Source organism: Saccopteryx bilineata, chromosome 7 (assembly GCF_036850765.1).
Source record: "Saccopteryx bilineata isolate mSacBil1 chromosome 7, mSacBil1_pri_phased_curated, whole genome shotgun sequence".
In the NCBI taxonomy this organism is placed as follows: Eukaryota; Metazoa; Chordata; class Mammalia; order Chiroptera; family Emballonuridae; genus Saccopteryx; species Saccopteryx bilineata.
This window is the reverse complement of record NC_089496.1, coordinates 112740891-112760532: the sequence shown is the minus strand read 5'-3', so window position 1 is coordinate 112760532 and position 19642 is coordinate 112740891. Positions and strand designations below refer to the sequence as shown.

Below are 19642 nucleotides of genomic sequence, written 5' to 3'. Positions count from 1 at the left end.
GACCTAGTGCGGCCCGCCGAACGGCTGTGATCTTGCTCTGCGGCCCACATGCTGAGTTGAGTTTGAGACCCCTGCTCTAAATGAATGCACTACGTGCTAGGTATGTGAAATCTCAGTGGAATCGATTTCAAACTTTAATATCAAAAACTCAGCAAAATAGTTGAGAAGACACTTAACAAAGTGATAAATGACCGATAAGCACATGGAAAGATGCTTAATATCTTCGGTCATCATCAGAAGGGATGCTAAGGCCCCCTGAGAGAGAAAGCTACGTCCACACTTAGTGTGGACAAAATTAAAAAACAAAAATTAACGACGTCAGGTGCATATCAGAAGCAGCTGAAACCCTTCCACATTTCCAGGAGATGAAATGGTAAGGTGATTGCTTTGGAAAATAGCTTGGCATTTTATGATAAAGTTAAACACACCCCTTCACACAAGCTATGCGAAGAGGGAACAAGTGTTTTGTGGGCAGAGAGGTTCAGTTGTGCGAGATGAAAAGCATTCTGGATACTGACGGCATGAAGGTTACACAGCAGGGTGGGTTTGCCCCATGCCACTGGACGGCATGCTTGGAAATGCCTGAAAGGATGGACGCTGTGTTTTGTGTATTTTACCTCAATTAAAAAGAATTAAAATTAAAAAAACAACTACATGCATGGAGGTCAAGGAGACATCAGACCAGGCATCACCCACACGGAAAGAGACAGAAAGAAAAGAGAAGAAAGAAACAGATTCACAAGCGGCAGAGTGAGTGAAGGGGTGGGCTCGCTGGCCTGAAGAGTACTGCACCTCAGGTGTGTTGGCTGGGCAGGAGCTGGCCACGGAGTGGGCAGAGTAACTGTGAAAATGATGAAGAAAATCGGGATGCACGCCATTTTTCAGTGTCTCCTGCTCCCACCACCCACCCCCATAGACAGTCTACACCAGTGTTTTTCAACCAGTGTGCCGTGAGACATGGTCAGGTGTGCCGTGGGGAAATTAAACATGGGTCCCCAAACTATGGCCCGTGTGCCGGATACAGCCTGCAGAGGCTATTTAACCGGCCCTCTGCCAGCCGCCTCCATCCAAACATAAACATTCCCCTCATAATCCCTCCAGCTATCAGCGACAGAAAGAGTGGAGGCACAGGGAACGCTCACTGACCAATCACCTTCTAGGAATCATCCCGACCACTAGCGACGAACCAATAGTAGGCCGCCTCTCATCCACACCCAGGAAGGTCCCCACTCGAGCTGCCACACACTTGTCATTGTGTGACCACGGTGAGTAGTTGAAGCTGCTACTCCTCCCCATGGTCCTGATTTCTAATCCTGGTCAGGACTGGAGGTAAATGTTGCCACCACTAGATAAAGCCTGAGCCTCAGCTGGTTATGTCTATCCTGATGGTGTATATAGATATTTGACCTTTTTCTTTTTAAAAGAGGCCCCCGCAGAGGGTGATATACAATGCATCACAATGCATCACAATGTTATCTAACTTTAAAGTTAAAGTTTGCTGATCTTCCTTTGGACAGTTTCTGGTTATCTGTTGCCAAGGAGTTCCCCATTCTGGCCAACAAAGCTATTTTGACATTGCTCCCGTTTTCAACCACATATCTATGTGAGCTGAGCTTCTCAAGCTTGACTGCGATAAAAACTAAAAACAGAGAGAGACTGAGAACTGTTGAGGAAGAGCTTCGTGTGTGTTTTTCTACCATTCCTGCCAGGATATCCCTTTTGTGTTCATCGAAACAGGCCCAGGTTTCACACTAAGTGAGTATAAATACATTTAGAAACTATATTAACTATATGTATAATATGTACTGTGTTAGAGTGTCATTTTGTGTCATTTTGGTAGATGGTGTGCCCCAGGATTTTGTAAATATAAAAAATGTGCCGCGGCTCAAAAAAAGTTGAAAATCACTGGTCTACACAACCTCCCCGATCTGCATGCCAGCTGCCCCCGGTGCTGAGGCTGAGCACGGCAACCCCTTCCTGGCAACTGGTGAGAAATGATGAACTGAGTGTGGGTGGATGAAAATGAATGCCTCCGGAAACGTCTGTCCTTGGCATGAGATGGGGTTTCCTCCCCAGCAGTGCAGGGCGTGTGGGTTTTGCTTAGCCTTGGCCGTGCTGTGGGCTGCGTGGGTGGGTGAGTGAGTCTCAGCGGAGCTTTTGAAACCTCCCACCAACCCACTGGGGGGGATGCGTTTTGCTTTTGAAATCGCCTCTCTGGACACTCCATATTATTGTTGCAACAGAGCTGATTCAGGCTGCTTGGAAAGAAAGGGATTGGTGTGCGGACGGATGGACGGACGAAAGAGGGAACAGTGCCATGCACAGTCTCTGCTGGAGGTGTTCACTTTTCTAGAAGAAATCTGGCACCTTCTCGGCTGTCTATAGGTAACAGTTTCGAGGAAGGACAAGCTAGCCAGGACCACGGGAGTCATGCTGATGGAATAGAATGGTCTCGTTTCTTCATCCATCGGCTCATTCTCTCATTACTCATTAATCTGTCACACACTGACGGAATGTCTTCCACTGCATGCACTGCACCAGGTCCTGGGGACATTGCAGGTCTTCCCGTTCGGGGAGGAATGACCAACACAATGCCGCCCCATGGCCACCCGTGCCAAGGCTCTGCCACCGAGAACAGGACGGTGCCCAGCCCCTCCTGGAAGTGCCAGGCGCACACCAAAGTGTGAGGTGGACGTTGCGAGGTGGACATTGCTGAGTGAGGTGGACGTTGCAAGGTGGATGTTGCTGAGCGGGAGGGTTTACCTGGGCGAAGGAGTACATTTTAGGAAAGGACAGCAGCGTCCACAATCACCCCAAGTGCTGCTGGTCAGAGAAATCGCCCTCCAGGGTGTCCCCTGGGACTGCCCAGGCTCCACACTGTCTCCCCTGCCACTCTTCCTCCCTGGCTGCTCACCCTCCCCTAAGGAGAGTCACCCTCTGCTTGCCTTTGCCATGGGTCCCGTCGTCACTCACCTAACATATGGGGGGGGGTGATCCTGTCTCAGGGAAGAAGCATCCAGAAGAGGAAGACACCACAGCGAGGGTCTCAAACCATGTCTTCTCCGTGACTTCCATGATAGGTTGGCATGTGTCTGGGATCACACATCATGCCTCCCCATAGAGTCCTCCTGGGGATTTCTCATTCTCCCCCAGGAGTTCTGTCCTGCTGCTCCCCAAAGGAGTCTGGGCATGGCCCCCTGGAGCGACCTGGTCCAGCACCCCCTTGGGACCAGGATGCGTCCTTCCTCCCACAGGGAGGGCTGCATTGGTGGGCAGCTTTGAGGTTGACCTTGTGCCCAGCTGCGTGGTCCCCGGGGCTGGGAAGGTGCTCAGGCTGTCCGTGCGAGGCTCTGCTCCCTTCTCCTCCAGACTCTGCCAGGCCCAGGGAAGACAAGGCGCTTGGCATCTTTTATTCATGGGCTCTTCATGAAGCAGGCTCCCAGGGGACAGCCACCGCGGCATGAATGATGGTATTTAAAAGCGTCGTGCCACTTGATAGCAGAGGAGGAATTATTCTTGTGGAGCATCTCATCAATCTGTAAATATGGCTTTTTAACGTGTTTGCCTGCGGAAGGTCAAGTTTGAACGAAGCAGCCGGCCTGGCATCCTTGGCGGCTCGTTGCAGGGTTACTAATTGTTCTTCCTGAAGGGTTCCGAACAGGACTTCCTGTGGGACATCGTCCGGGAGAGGGTCCTCTTGCTGTGACAGAACTCTGAGGCCCGAGTTTGCTGAGTGGGGGAGTCATTCTGCAGAGGCTGCTCTTCAACCAAGCTTAAGGACAAGAGGACAGAGGCCTGCCCTCTGTCAGAGCAGCATGCGGTCACTAGGGTGGAGGGGCGTCACCGTGACCGACGGGAGCGCCGAGCCAGCCGTCCTGGGGAGAGCAAAGCACAAAGGGTGGACCTGGACTCTCACGTGTTACTGAAAAAATTAAGTCAAGATGAGTCATGAACAATGTAAATGATATAAACCACAGAGCCTTTAGGAATTAGAAAGAAGAAGCACAGGTGTAAAGATTTGGTTTCAAGGGCTTGGCAAAGAATCCCTGGCTTTGTCACCAAATGTATGACCCACAAAAGGGAAAAAAGTGATAAAATGAACTCAAGAAAATTAAAATATTTTACTCTATAAAAAACCTGGTTAGGAGGAGGAAAAGACAAGAAAATGTTTGCAAATCACCTGTTCAACAAAGACTTGTTACCTAAAATATATAAAGAATGCTCAAAACTCAACATTAAAAAAAACCAAAACAATAGAAACAATCCCATTAGAAAATGGGCAAAGATATGAAGAGATATTTGACCAAAGAGGGTGTAACCCTCCCAGTTTCTGTAGGATGATGTGGCAGCATGTGCGCATGCGTAGATGATGCCGTAACACCATGTATACAGCAGAGCAGCCCACGGCCATGCCAGTCGAGATGTGAACGGTACAGAGGAAAGTTTAGTGTGTTCTGTGGCTCGCTAAATTCGAATCCATGACCAAAGTGCAACGTGAATATCGGTGCGTTTATAACGAAGCGCCACCACAAAGGAATAACATTACTCGGTGGGATAAGCAGTTGAAGGAAACCAGCAGTTTGGTGGAGAAACCGCGTTCTGGTAGGGCATCAGTCAATGACGAGTCTGTAGAGGCTATACGGGATAGCTACCTAAGGAGCCCTAAAACATCTGTGCGTGAGCCCACATCGAACTGCACTGAATAGGTATGAAACTGGGAGAGTTTTCCTTTTATTGGTGCAGATTTCACATTTCTATCGTCTTTTGTTGCTTTCCTGTGACCAGCCAAAAGTGCACCATGACTTTACATACACACTGTATATAGAGAAATATATAGATATATATAATATTTATACATACATATCTATAGATAGATACATATATGGTCTTTTAATTTTTTAGGTTTTTTTAAAAATGTCTCAAGAAAGTTATAAAATTTTATGCATAAAGAAATGATACATTTTTTTTTTGTTGGATTAGCCTCAAGGACCTCATCATTTTTTGTTACTATTTTAAATACAGTGGACCCTTGAACAACATGGGTTTGAACTGAAGGGGCCCACTTTATGTGGATTTTAAAAAAAATACTCTACATGTATTTCTTTTTTCTTATACATTTCTTAATAACATTTTCTCCACCTTATTTATGATAAGACTACAGTGTATAATACATGTCACATACAAAATACGTGCTAATCAACTGTTTATGTGACCAGTAAGGCATCTATCTGGTCAACAATAGGCTGTTAGTAGTTAAGCTTTTTTTGGAGGGGGTCAGGGTTATGCGTGGATTTTTTTACTGTGCAGGGAGCAGCCCTGACCCCTTCTGCTGTTCAAAGGTCAATCTGCATTGCGTGTTTTAAAATCGTAGGTTGCACTTGCCCGTGTTGTGGAAATTGCAAATAACTTTTATGTACTGATTTTTTTATTAGCACCACGATCTAACCAACTGAGCTAACCAGCCAACTATGATTTTTTTTAAAAAAAACCTCGCCAAACTGTGTTTTAAAATTTTAAAGTATCCTCTCTAGAAATTCGCACGTGCATGTTTAATTTAACAAAGTTAAATTTTCATAAGCATCTCTTGACTGCTTTCCGGAGTCACACGCTAACCGAGTTCTAACGCGGTCCCTTAATGCCACCGTGTCATGGGAGGTGCAGGTGCGCGTTCATCCCCCCCCCCGCGCGCGCATGAGCCTCCTCCGCACACTCGTCCCAGGGGCGTCTGAATCTGGATCCTCCTCCGGAACTGTTTGCTTTCTTCCCGCGGAAGCTCCTGACTGTCCGTTGGCGTAAACACTCTAGGTTTTCATTGGTTCTCACCCGCCTTCATTTCGCCCCTGTCCTCGGGGGTGGGGTCCCGTGTCCCATGCTTATCAGACAAGGTGACCTTTGGCATCATCCTATTTCTTCCGTCCACGTGCTGTTCTGCGTTCACCGGGCCGATCTGTTCCTTCCTAAGAGAGACGTGTTAAAGCTTCTGCTGCGATTGCGCGTTTCTCTGCTTCTTCAGAAGTTGGGCTATTTATTCTTTGTGCTTTAAGGTCATGTTACGAGGCACGTGTCCTCGCTTCCGAACTGTTCTCGCTTCACGTGACATGACTGCATGCTGCCTGCCCCTCTTTCCTCTCGAGGGATGTTTCTTTTTTTTTTTTTTTTTGTATTTTTCTGAAGCTGGAAACGGGGAGAGACAGTCAGACAGACTCCCGCATGCACCCGACCGGGATCCACCCGGCACGCCCACCAGGGGCGATGCTCTGCCCACCAGGGGGCGATGCTCTGCCCCTCCAGGGCGTCGCTCTGCTGCAACCAGAGCCACTCTAGTGCCTGGGGCAGGGGCCAAGGAGCCATCCCCAGCGCCCAGGACATCTTTGCTCCAATGGAGCCTTGGCTGCAGGAGGGGAAGAGAGAGACAGAGAGAAAGGGGGGGGGGTGGAGAAGCAAAATGGGCACTTCTCCTATGTGCCCTGGCCGGGAATCGAACCCGGGTCCCCCGCACGCCAGGCCGACGCTCTACCGCTGAGCCAACCGGCTAGGGCCTCGAGTGACGTTTCTTGTCTTGAACTACACTTGGACATCAGCGCCCCAAAACCAGCGTTCTTTCGGCTGATGTTCGTACCCAGGGCTGCCCGAGTGTTCGCCCTGGGCAAATATTTTCTGTGCAGTCCCGTCTGTAGAAATAATTTGACTTAACAATGTGTTAGAAAATCCGCGGGTCCGTTGGAGATACCGTGGTTTACCCATGAACTGTTTGGCACAAGGGAAGGAGAGGAGGGATGCGTGGATCGGTGGACGCTCCGATCCCAGGAGGCCTCCTGGTCGTTTTTGGGATGCCATCTCTTCCTGTGCAGGCCCAGGAATCTTCTCTTCCTGGTTTTTATGGCCACACGCACCATTCCTGGCCAATTTCTTATCTCTTGACACGAGAAAAAGACGGCAGGGCCACCAGGACTCACGATGTGTGGTTTTTGGGAACCTGTGTGTCTAGGAATGATACCTTCTCACCTCTGGTTTAATACCGTGTGGGTAATGCTCCTGACATCACCAGCCCAGTCCCGTGAACACTGACTCCTGGGGAGCCCCTCTGAGGGTGGCCGTGGGCTTCCTTGTTGATGACCCCTCTCACAAGTCTCCTTCAGAGCACGTAGGGACAGGTCACATTTCCAGAAACTGGGGACTGGCCGTCTCCATCCATTCTGGAAGACGTCTGGTCATCATCACCCGCAGTACGGCCTCTCTTCGCCTTCCCTTCCTTCTTGCACCACTTTCTGGACTCTCACAAGACTTACATTAACCTCTTCCACGGATTCACCCACTGCTTCTCCCCCTCCACCCCCCTCCCAGGGGGGGTGTTTCCTGGTATCTCCTTCATCTCTCCACCCTCCTCCATGAATGACTTTTTCAGCAGGGTCTATGCTGCTTTTTGAACACATACAAGTTGTTTTGAGCCTCCAACACTGCCTTTTGTATTGAAAAGGTTCACTTGATCAATTTCAAATGCACCTGTTGTTTTTATAATCGCTCATTCTTCAGCTGCAACTTCAAGACATTATTTTAAAATATTTTTAAAAGACTGCACTAAAATATTTAAATTTTATTTGAATCTATCAAGCACACATATTTTATATTTGGTGTGCTGTAAATCTAACACTTTCTGTCTTTGGAGGTTTGAGTCTTCTATTATAATTTTTTTTTCCTGCCAACCTCAGTGCGAATGGCTTTTTTCCTCCTGGGCTTTCGGATCTGCCCCTGTGGTCTTCTCCTGTGGCCATCTCTGGGGATGGGATTGACAATGTCTTCCTCCAGAGGGGGGGTCTGTGCTTACTGCCAGGTGCCTGGGGCCACCTCCCTTTAGGGACAGCTTCAAGCATTTCTTATGTTGCACAGGTAATGTGAATTCTGACTCCCACACCCCATGAGGACAGTTTGTGGTTATAATTTTCAGAGGATGTCCTCTTCTCCCATCATCTAGGACCAGGAGTGGGACAGGCAGGTTTCTGATGGTCTCCTCTGGCAGGAGGTCTGTCCTCATTCACACTGAGGATGTCACCTCTCTGGGACCCCAGCTCTGCATGAGTTTCTGGGGCAGCTTCCCACCTATTTCCAATGGCGGCAGCACGAGACAGAGGGGCCACTTGGGTGAGTGGGCAGTGAATGTCCAGCTAGACAACGGCTTCAGTTTAATCATGCCTCCTTACAGGTTTTCTTGTCAGTGTTGGCCTCGCAGGAGTTCTTCCTCCTCTTCCTCCTCCTCCTCCTCCTCCTCCTCCTCCTTTTCCTCTTCTTCTTCTTCTTCTTCCTTCTTCTTCTATATTCAGTGAGAGGAGGGGAGGCAGAGACAGACTCTCGCATGTGCCCCGACTGAGATTCACCTGGCAAGCCCAAGAGGGGGCGATACTCTGCTCATCTGGGGCCCTTGCTCCATTGCTCAACAACCGAGCTCTTCTTAGCACCTGAGGTGGAGGCCATGGAGCCATCCTCAGTGCCTAGGGCCAACTCACTCCAATCAAGCTATGGCTGCAGGAGGAGGAGAGAGAGAGAGAGAGAGAGAGAGAGAGAGAGAGAGAGAGAGAGAGAAAGAGAGAGAGAGAGATAGACAAGAGGGAGAGGAGTGGAGAAGCAGATGGGCGCTTCTCCTGTGTATCCTGACTGGGAATCGAACCTGGGACATCCACACACCAGGCCAACGCTCTACCACTGGGCAAACTGGACAAGGACCACTATTTTTTTTAAACCACTTCAGTCCTGTATATTTTAGAGGTTGAACCCTACCTTTTTTTGTTATGTTTCATACTAGAAACTGTTTTCAAGACATACCATCTATAAGATTCTCATTGAACAAGTGTTCTTATAGTGTGGCCTATCATGTCCCTGGTCCCAGGTTACAGCCGGGAGGGTCTCGGTGCAGAAGGAAGGGTGTCCAGATGACTGGGGACACCCAGCCACAGGCCTGTCTCCTCCCTGACGGCCCAGAGGCACCTGCTTGAGGGAGTCGGCGCACTAGGAGCCGTGATGAGAAGGATGATGGATGGTATCTGGCCCTTGGACGGAGGTGCACACACAGGGCCTGTGTGAGCGGTCTCAGCAGCAGCCGGAGCTGTGTGGTGGGTGGGATCAGGAGCCCCGCGGGTGGTGTCTCCTCTCCTACAAAATCAAGGCCGAAGCAGCACCCTGAGGGTCCCAGGTCCAGCCTGGATCCGGTTCTGGAAGGCACAAATGCTGTCGGAGCTGCAGAAGCTGCTCCCCTCGTCAGACAGAGCCGTGGGGGTGCTCCACTCCCCTCCTCCTTTTAGGGCTCTTTTACTTGATGGTCTTTTTCTCTGAGTGTGCCCAGGGGTGTCTGTTCTGAGGCAGCTGAGGCCCCAGAGGGATGGCTGAGACTGACCTGCCCGTGCCTGACCAGGGACCCCAGGCAGGGGATGGGACTTCTGGTGGTCAGGTGCCCAGGGTGGGTGGGTGAGTGGGTGTCTGAGCCAGGGTCCTGGCTGGTACCCTGCAACCACAGCTCAAGGCGAGAAGCCCCCCAATAATGCAAGCTGCGAGCTCTCTGTACACCGGGCACTGTTTTGCAGTGGTGTTCAAGCTGCGAGCTCTCTGTACACCGGGCACTGCTTTGCAGTGGTGTTCAAGCTGCGAGCTCTCTGTACACCGGGCACTGTTTTGCAGTGGTGTTCAAGCTGTGAGCTCTCTGTATACTGGGCACTGTTTTGCAGTGGCATTCAAGCTGCGAGCTCTCTGTGCACCGGGCACTGTTTTGCAGTGGTGTTCAAGCTGCGAGCTCTCTGTGCACCGGGCACTGTTTTGCAGTGGTGTTCAAGCTGCGAGCTCTCTGTACACCGGGCACTGTTTTGCAGTGGCATTCAAGCTGCAAGCTCTCTGTACACTAGGCACTCAGTGTTTTGCAGTGGTGTTCAAGCTGCGAGCTCTCTGTACACCAGGCACTGTTTTGGAGTGGCGTTCAAGCTGCGAACTCTCTGTACACTGGGTACTCACTGTTTTGCAGTGGTGTTCAAGCTGCGAGCTGTCTGTACACCGGGCACTGTTTTGCAGTGGTGTTCAAGCTGCGAGCTGTCTGTACACCGGGCACTGTTTTGCAGTGGTGTTCAAGCTGCGAGCTGTCTGTACACCGGGCACTGTTTTGCAGTGGTGTTCAAGCTGCGAGCTCTCTGTGCACTGGGCACTGTTTTGCAGCGGTGTTCAAGCTACCAAGCTCTCTGTGCACCGGGCACTGTTTTGCAGCGGTGTTCAAGCTGCGAGCTCTCTGTGCACCGGGCACTGTTTTGCAGTGGTGTTCAAGCTGTGAGCTCTCTGTACACCAGGCACTGTTTTGCAGTGATGTTCAAGCTGCTGAGCTCTCTGTGCACCGGGCACTGTTTTGCAGTGGTGTTCAAGCTGCCGAGCTCTCTGTGCACCGGGCACTGTTTTGCAGTGGTGTTCAAGCTGCCGAGCTCTCTGTGCACCGGGCACTGTTTTGCAGTGGTGTTCAAGCTGCGAGCTCTCTGTACACCGGGCACTGTTTTGCAGTGGTGTTCAAGCTGTGAGCTCTCTGTGCACCGGGCACTGTTTTGCAGTGGTGTTCAAGCTGCGAGCTCTCTGTGCACCGGGCACTGTTTTGCAGTGGTGTTCAAGCTGTGAGCTCTCTGTACACCGGGCACTGTTTTGCAGTGGTGTTCAAGCTGCCGAGCTCTCTGTATACCGGGCACTGTTTTGCAGTGGTGTTCAAGCTGCCGAGCTCTCTGTGCACCGGGCACTGTTTTGCAGTGGTGTTGAAGCTGCGAGCTGTCTGTACACCGGGCACTGTTTTGCAGTGGTGTTCAAGCTGCGAGCTCTCTGTGCACCGGGCACTGTTTTGCAGTGGTGTTCAAGCTGCGAGCTCTCTGTGCACCGGGCACTATTTTGCAGTGGGGTTTGGAAAGTCCTGCTCACACACGCTGCTCTGGTCTGGATGTTTGTTTCTTTCCTCCACCCCCTCACTGCTGCCCCAAATTCATATGTTGCAACCCAGCCCCCAGTGTGATGGTGTTTGGAGGTGAGCCTTTTGGGAGGTGACTAGGTTTGGATGAGTTTGGGGGATGGAGCCCCTGTGATTGGGTTGGTGTCCTTCTAAGAGTCCCAGAGAGCTTGCTTTCTCTCTGCTCTTTGCCATGTGAGGACATGGGGGCTGACCACGAACCAGACAGAGGTCATCACCCGTCATGGACTCTGCCAGCATCGTGACCTTGGATGTACCAGCCTGCAGAGCTCAGAGAAGCAGAGGTCTGTGTATGCCCGTCTGTGGCGTTCTGTTGTAGCAGCTGGAATAGACCAGGACATGTGACATTCTTTCACTGAGCTCCCTGTCCCAGGTGGTGCCCTAGACAGTGGGGACATAGCCGTAACAAGAGAGCTGAGGAGTCGTGGACGGGCTGCTGGGCAGAGAAGGGAGGTGGGCCTGGGACGGAGGTATATCATGAGCTTCAAGGACATCTTACCCCTCTGCACAGACAAACCCCGTGCTCCCTTTGCTGGGTTTCCGCAGGAGCTGCTGAGTGACGTGTTTTACCTCCGGAGTGGCAGGAATCCTCCACATCACACGTCAAGAAAGGACAATGAAAAGCCCAGACTGAGCTCGTGAGATGCCATCCTCCGTGTGACAACCACTGGTTTGAGCAAACCTCTCTCACTTATGGGCACTTGAGGTCCAGTGTTGCCGGGGACTTGGCCAGGAGGACACCTGGGGAGGGGGACGGAATCCTTATGACCCCCCAACAGGCCTGGGAGGTTGGGCCATGGGCATCTGGCCCCCACCCACTTTATGGACCCTGTGACGCCACGGCATGGAGGGGGGGTTGGCTGCGTGTTGGGTCATCTCCATCCCGCCTGGTCGTGGGGCAGGTGTGGAGCTCACAGAGCCGGCTTGTCAGCATTGGAGTGGCCACAGCTGTCTCTCCACTGGCATCCCCATGACAAACCTCACCGTCGGGGCCCCGTTTCTGCTACTCACCTCTATTTTACCATTCAGCTCCTTAAAGAAGCAAAAATTTTGCCTTCCTAATTCTGAACATGGAAAACGGGCAAAAGGCGGCGTCCCAGATATGGGTCCCCGAGCCGCTCTATTTCCACGTTTATTCATCAGTTGGGAGAGAAAACACAGACTGTCTTCTAGCAGATTCCATTATTTTCTTACCCTAAAAGTATTTTAGGAAGATGAAAAATATCAAGACAATCAATGGTGCACAGTCATTGCCTTAGTCTTTCTTCCTGTCAAAAAATAATTTATAATCATGAGTCGAGAATTTGGATGAAAGGATTCTGATTGCTGAATACAGAGCTGTCCCCTCTCAGGAGTTTGAGCTGGTTGGTTAAGTCAAAGACTGGTGGCACAGACTCTCCAAAGAGGAGGGAAGAGTGGGATCCTGAGGTCAAGGCTGGACACGCCCCCCTGGCCTGACCCCCCCCCCCCCCCCCCGCAGCTGAGGCCGTGAAAGGACCCACTTCCGCCCTCCTCCTGATCACTCTGAGCCCTGCTTGTGCTCACGCTGGGCGGTACCCAGATATGGATAGTCTTGCTGCCCAGCAAGCCTTCAGCGGGGGCTTCCATTGGGCAGCTCAGATGCCCTACCCGGCGAGGCTGTGGGGGGACCTTCACAGCTGCGGTCAGCTGGGCACGTGTGGGCATCCGCAGCCTGGCCAGCCTCTCCCCCAGACCTGCTCTTCTGGAGCATCTCAGCCACGGTGCCCCCGGCGCCGTGCGCCCTGGCGCTGATGTGACTCGTCTGGGATCTGTGCAGTGCAGCCGACGCGCAACGAACGCGGAGGAGGCTGATGAGCCACAGCGAGAACCCGAGAACTCAGTACTTTCAGTGCTAATTGCCAGGTCTGACCTGCTCCGCGGGGGGCTCCGCGGGGCTTCCCCTTGATCTCTGGTTGGTTTATTTCAGCGAGATGGTGGGTTAAGACCGCATTGATCACCTACACTCTCCTCCAGCTCAGACCAAGCCGCCGCTCCTGAATTATTTCCAGTTAGTGGATTTGTTGTTACACGTGTCTGTGCGTGGCCTCTCTTACATGCCAGCATGTGGCACAGCCACGTGTAATTAGGTTGAGTGACAGCCAAACGGGCCTCCCCACAGGGACACGAATGGTGCAGTTTCCACCCTTCCTCCGCTATAGTCACGACCCTCCCGGGAAAGAGCGCTTTACCTGAGACCAGCTGGAGTGGGGTTGACGCGGTGGCTTCATCCCTTTGGGCATCCACGCACGGTGATGGAATAAAATACAAGTGTTTGTGTCAAAACAGGGAGCCAGGTGTCTCCTGGTTGGCAAAAGGCCTACTTGGCATGCACCATGATTGTGTTGCCATGGTTTGGTTAAGCTTTGGAGAAAGTGCAGACAACTTCATGTCTCCACACCTGTAGTCATGCCACCAGGTGCGTGCACTGGGAATCGGGCAGGCAAATTGGCTTCTGAGAACGCACCGCTGAGCCTCTTCCTTCCCCTCCTGGTCATAAGGGCCCATAAATCATTCTTTGATAAGATTAAAGGCCTTGTCTCCTCCTCACAGCTGGAGCTGCCAGTCTTGGAACAAGAAAGGGCACAGGAGGGTCAGGGATTGCCCTGGGGCAGGGGAGCAGAGACCCCACCACTGCAGAAAGCCTGTGCCCAGGGGCCCAGCTCCGCCCTGGGCACTGCCCTCCCTGTCAGGAAGAGGGGTGGGTGGCGTGGGTGCAGAGAGACTGCAAGGCCAGACCCTGCTCTCACCCTTTGCCCTCTGGACCCCAAGCACCCAGGACAAACAGGGCCCACTGCTCTTTATAACCTTGTGTTCGGTGGCATCTCCCCGCTTCCAAGCTTCGCCAGGGACATCTGTCTCATCACTGTCATTCTTCAGACCGGCACCTGGGCTGCCTTTGTGTGGGTCTCAGAAAGGTGACCCTCTGGGTGGACACACTCTGTGCTCATGTGTGGTGTGGCAGACATCTGGGCTGGGTCCCAGTCCCCTCCCCTGTTCTTGGCTGGGCACCATCTGCAAAGCCCTCCTGGAGGAGATGTGGTCATTTAGCAGACCTGTCTTTGCATCCAGGGGCTGAGTGACAGGCCCCCCAGTGACTCCAGGCGGGGGGGGGGCTGAGCATTCCGCTGTCCCTTCCCTGTGCATTTGATTTTTTACCAGGTGTCTCGGACAGAAGAAGGGATTGGAGCCCGGTTCTCACCCACGGGCCTCTGTCTCGGCCTTGCGCAGGAGCCTGGCCACTGCCCGGGTGTCCGATTTAACAGCGACCTCACTCTACCCCGTACAACCTGTGCGCACTGCAGTATTTGGGACACTTTGTTTATGTCTTAGAGAAATAGACAGACAGGTAGATGGATAGATAGGTACTACAAAATGTGTGACAGGCTCTTGAACAGAACATCCCCATTGTCTGTCTCACAATTGACTACGGAATTCCCAGGGGGGGCGTGTACTTCCCTGAATTCCTGAATGACCTCGGGGAGGTGTTATTCTGCTGTTGATGAGGGGAAATCCTCTTAGAATCTTTAGTAATGTGAAGAAACGCTCATACTATGACAATGAGTGAAAAATAGAATTTAAAGTCACATGTAGTACGAGCTGAATTAAAACTATTCTAAAATGCAGTATTAACTACAGGTGACCTATGCAGCGTGCACAGTATCGTATGATATGCAGAGATGAACAGAAGAAAATCCGGGGAGGGGAGGTCACTGAGTGAGGCTCACACTCGTCCTGCCTGGGTCCCAGGGTGGGTTCATTATGCCTTTCTGTGTTCCCCAGATATGTTCTAGTAACACCTGGATGATAAAAAGGATGATAACGCCCTTTACCGAACAAGCACACTCATGTGCGTCCAGGGTGGTTCTGTGGCCGCCACCTGCCTCAGTTCACCTTTCTGTGCTCCCATCACCCGACCCCATGAATAGCCTCCCCTCCCCCAGGATATGCTGGCCAGGTGATCCCATCCACACCTGGACTGCGGCGACCGAGGGCACCTGTCACTCTCAGTTCCAATTCTGCATCTCCATCCAGGGCTGCGCTCCAAACCCCAGACTGACATTAGCATCGTGACCCCGGTGGCTCTTCCCAGGTGGCCCGGGGCCTCCAGAGTCACCACAACAAAAGCCATCCTCTTCTCTGCTTACCCACAAAGGCGTCTCACCTGGAGAAGGAGTACTCGGCCATATACACCCCCAAGTTGAACAGAACCGAGGGGTCTGCTCTTACTCATCACCCCGCTGAGTCAGGATCAAACTGCCAATTCTCCTCCCAAGGATGCCCCCCCACCCCCCGCTGCGGTGGCTCGCTGTGGCGGCTGTCATCCAGGGCTCACCATCTCACAGTTGGTGAGTTTTCAGGAGGGAAGGACCTGGCTGGATCAGCATGCGTTTGGGAAGAGGCTCTGGCAGTGTGGGTGGGGCAGGGAACTGCTGATGTGACATGTCGGTCCCCCACTCCCTTTCTCACATCCCCCTGGGTTTGTTTGAACTCTGCAGGCCTCGGGGGGGGGGGGTGAAAAACATTTTCATCTCTCTCTTGGATTCTTGTATTTTACTTAAAACAGCAGAGTAAAATGACTTGAAAAAAACCCCCACCACCTACAAGCTGCAGAATTTTGTTTCACTGATCTCTCCCTGTCACCCAACATTATTTTTCCAGGAAGGTGACAATGACGTGCACAGGCGGACAGTCACATGTTTCTTGTGGTTTGGATCTGCTTCTGCTCAGGTCCTATTCTGCCACACCTTAGCCGGGACTTCCTGCGAGTATGACCTGAATAATATGAAGAATTACGGTTATTTTTATTGGTTAGGAAAACTTAAAGATTAGATTGTGTAGAAAGCCCTTTATAAAGAAAATTTCTCACTGTTTATTTTATTTTTTGCAGGTAGATAAAAGGCCTGAGTTTATGGGGCACTAGTAATGTGCCCTGCTGGGGTCTGATCCCTGGGGGGCGCTGACGGGCCAGTAGACACGTGCTGGTCAACAGTACAGGTCTACCTGGCATAGAGCCTCTGCTGATAGATGGGCCATTCCCCTGATTTCTGTTCCTCTGGAGAACAGGGTTCCCTGCTTTAAGAGAGTCCCTGAAATCCCCATTGGGATGAGCATCTTCCATTCATGGGGGTGCAGGGTTATTCTCGGGTTGAGCTTGTGGGGGTCTCTGAGATGAATCTGGTTGAATCAAGAGCCAGAAGCAGGGGAAAGCCTCTGTCCTGGGAGCCCCATCGTATCGGTTAATTCATTAGTGGAAATCACCCTGTACCTGTTCCATCCTGCCTCTGTCCCTAGAATGCAGCACACCACCAGGCCGGGCGGAGGCTTCAAAGCCCCGTGCTAAGTGAATACAGCTCAGCCCACGGCAGGAGATGGCGGAGGAGTCTGGCTGCTTTGAGGTTCTTTCAGGGAACCGTTTCTCATGGTTTCAGCTCCTGCCCAGAGCCAAGCAGTTGCCCCAGGCGCCTTGCACTCAGGGCACAAGGAAGGCAGGGAGGGAACAAGCACTGCCAGGCAGGCAGAAGCTGACTTTAGCAGAACCACTCCAAGGACAGGGCCATGTGGGGATGGGGAGAGACCCCCACACACACCAGTGCCTGTGGAAGCACCCACAGATGGTGGCTCCCACCGTCCGGGGAGCGTAGGGTCAGCATATGGGGCGCTTTGTTGTTGCAGAGAGCAGCACGCAAGCCAGACTCTGCCACGACTGGTCCCCGGGCCCCTGCTTCCAAACGATGGAAGAAAGGCTGATAGCTCTTACTCCAGCAGGACCCCGAAAAAAGGCCCAAATTTCCTGCCTAGAGATGCCTTCCCCAACGCCTCAGTCTGGCTCTGACCATCAAGACGAAGACACGGGTCGCATTGTGGACACTTACAAATGCAGGCACACAGGTGAAACGCTGGGGCTGAATAGGCACAGGCTTCAAATCTGCAGAGCTTTCTGATTTTAGGTGAGAGAAAAACAAAATCTTGCCAGGACTTTTGCATCAAAGGGAGAGAGATCAATTTGCTAGTTGAAAAAAAAAAAAAGGTTTACATGAAGGAAAATATGGAGATGCCAGCTATGCAAATTAACATATGCCCAGATCTAAAAGAAATCATGCCAGAACAGGAGGAAATTAAGCAAATTAGGATTATGAGGAAATAACGCTAAAGGCAAACTGAAAGCGCTCAGGTGCCTTCGTTTATCTCAGGAGGATGGTGTGGGCCAGTTCAGAGGTGAGGAGAGCACCTGTTTGGAGAGTCCCAGGCGTGTCTGTAGCTGCAGGTAGGTGAGTGCATGCTTGTCTCCAGGTCAGGGTGAGCTCTTTCTGCGGGCTCTCCAGTGCAAGCCTTCTAATACTCCTTCTCCTCTCCTAAAAACGCACGGGGCTTGCTCCACAGGTAACTGTGGTAGGGCTTTCAAATGGAGCGACCCGAGGATTTGATTAGCACGGGGAATCCTCCATCCGGCCCCAGCACGCACTGCCCACGGCTGGGGCCAGGTCTCAGAACTGCGGTTGCAGGCAGGGGACCCCAAGGAGGAGACTGAGTGTCCGAGGGACCTGGGTCCTGTGGGAAGAGGGAGGTCAGGCAGGCGGCTGGGACGCACGCCGCCTGGCGGTGACAGCACGTGAGCAGCGCTGAGCCAGGCTGTGGGCCTCGCCAGGGTCCTGGGAAAAGGGGCCCATCCTAGGCCCCAGGTAGTTCGTGGTGCACTGCAGAGGCCACGTGCGGCGGGTAAAGGAGGAACACAGAACCCAGGACCAGTTCACAGTGGAATTCCACGCGGCAACCTGTGCAAAGGCCCGGAGGCGACGGCCTGCTGCGTGGCACCGGAGCTGGTGGGGCGTGGGGTTGGGGCCGCTGGGAAAGATCATCCACTGCGGGTTTAGTAGAGTGTTTGGCAGCTTTTTCCGAGAGAGAAATCTACCTGTTCCCAGCGGCAATCGGTGCCGCCTAGCGTCGGGGTCTGCAACCAGCAGCTCCCCGGGGCTCTGCGCCCTTGACCGGAGTAAAGCCAGGCAGAGAGCCGACCTTGCGAGGTCCCGGCTAGAGTCCCCAACCGCGCCCGGCTCCTGCGCCGCCACCTGGGCCTCCGTTCGCCGCCGCGCGTGGATTCCGGCTCCGGGCCGGCAGTGTGTGCCTCCCGCGCCGTGCGTACCGTCCGCGGGGGCCGGCGGCCTCCAGCGGCAGCCGGGGAGCCCAGGGCGCGATTCGCGGGATCCCGGCCAGGCGTGCCCTCCGCTCCCCGCGTCCCCGCCTGCCTGCCCAGTGGTCCGGAGGCGCGGGCACGCGGAGCCGCGGAGGGTGTGGGCGGGCAAGCGGACGGGGACCTGGAGTCGGGGCGCGCGGGCTGGGGGCGGAGGGTGCGGGCAGGACCCGGGCCGAGGTCCGTGTGCAGGCGGGCCGGGTCGAGCCGAGCCCGGGGGACGGCGGCGGCGCGGCGGCCGCGCTCGGAGGGGCGGGGGGCCGGGCGGCGGGCGGGAGGAGGGGCTCCCCGCGCGGGGCAGGGGCGGAGCGAGCGGCCGCGCCGCTGAACCAAGTGAGTTCGCTCCGGAGCCCGCGCCGCCGCTGACCCGCACCTCCGGCGCCTGCCGCCCCCGCCGCCGCCGCCCGCGCGGGGATGTAGGATGCTGGTGGGCGCCAGGCTCCAGCGGCGGCGGCGGCAGCCTCTCCTCTGGCCGATGAATGCAGAGCCGCCGCCGCCGCCCTGGGTTTGGATGGTCCCCGGCTCGGCCGGGCTGCTCCGGCTGGGCGCCGGGGTCGCGCCCCCGCCCGTGCTGCTCGCCGCGGCCCAGCCCCCCGCCATCCCGCTACTCCCGGGGCTGCCCGGCTGGCCAGCCCCCGGCGAGCCCCTGCTGCCGCTGGTGCCGCTGCCCTCTGCGCCAGACCACGCCGCCGCCGCCGCGCACCACTACCCGCCGATCCACGAGCAGGTAACGTGTTCCCGCTCCCGCCTCGGGCTCCGGGTCTCCGCGCTGCCCCCGGCCCTGGGCGCGGCCCTCGTGGGTCCGGGCGGCTTGGGCCATGCGGCTCGCGCTCTCCCGTCCCCGCTGTTGCTGGCTCCCCAAACCTCCAGGGCTCAGCCTTGCAGCCAGGCATCCGCAACAAAGTTCACGCTTAGAAGTCCCATTCTGCCTGCAGGCAGGCCCCCCCCCCCAAGTATTTTTCGAAGTCTCGCAGCCTACCATTTTAGGGACCCGCACCCAAGGCCAGAACTAGGATCGTCCTGGCCACAACTTTCGCCGGGGCCGGGGTCGCTGTCCAAAGCGCGGCGCTGAGTGGCCGCCGCCGGAGCCCTGCGTTGCAGCCGCGCACCGTGGCCGACTTATCGCGGAGAAGTTAATACTTTTACAGTCTCTGCCAGACTTGAAAAGCAAGCTGAGAATCGATAGCTATTTCTGATTCTGATCTGGTTGGCTTTTTTTTTTTTTTTTCCCCACGGGAAAATAGACTCAGGACGTTGCTTAAGAGAATTCAAACCAATGGCCCCCGGCAGGAAAATCCGCCTGTAATACTGAGAAATGTCACCGGGGAGAAACTGCCCCCCCCCACCCCGCCCCCAACCTAGGTTCACCTGAGCCCACCTAATTAGCGAGATAATGCCATTCTGCACTTTGAAATACTTCGGCATTTAAAACCGGGAATTAAAAACTAAAAAGTGACTGT

The 19642-nt window shown here is 53.8% G+C and overlaps 1 protein-coding gene across 1 annotated transcript in view; it reads left to right on the top strand.

Annotated features, from left to right (window-relative positions):
• The first annotated feature begins 18567 nt into the window (after positions 1 to 18567).
• The window catches only part of TCERG1L (transcription elongation regulator 1 like), a 114857-nt gene continuing 113782 nt past the window's right edge, over positions 18568 to 19642 (top strand). Inside the window, exon 1 of the mRNA XM_066239447.1 lies at positions 18568 to 18909. Within this exon, the coding sequence (XP_066095544.1) occupies positions 18604 to 18909 (306 nt within the window). The 5' untranslated portion in view covers positions 18568 to 18603. The remainder of the gene's footprint in view (positions 18910 to 19642) is intronic.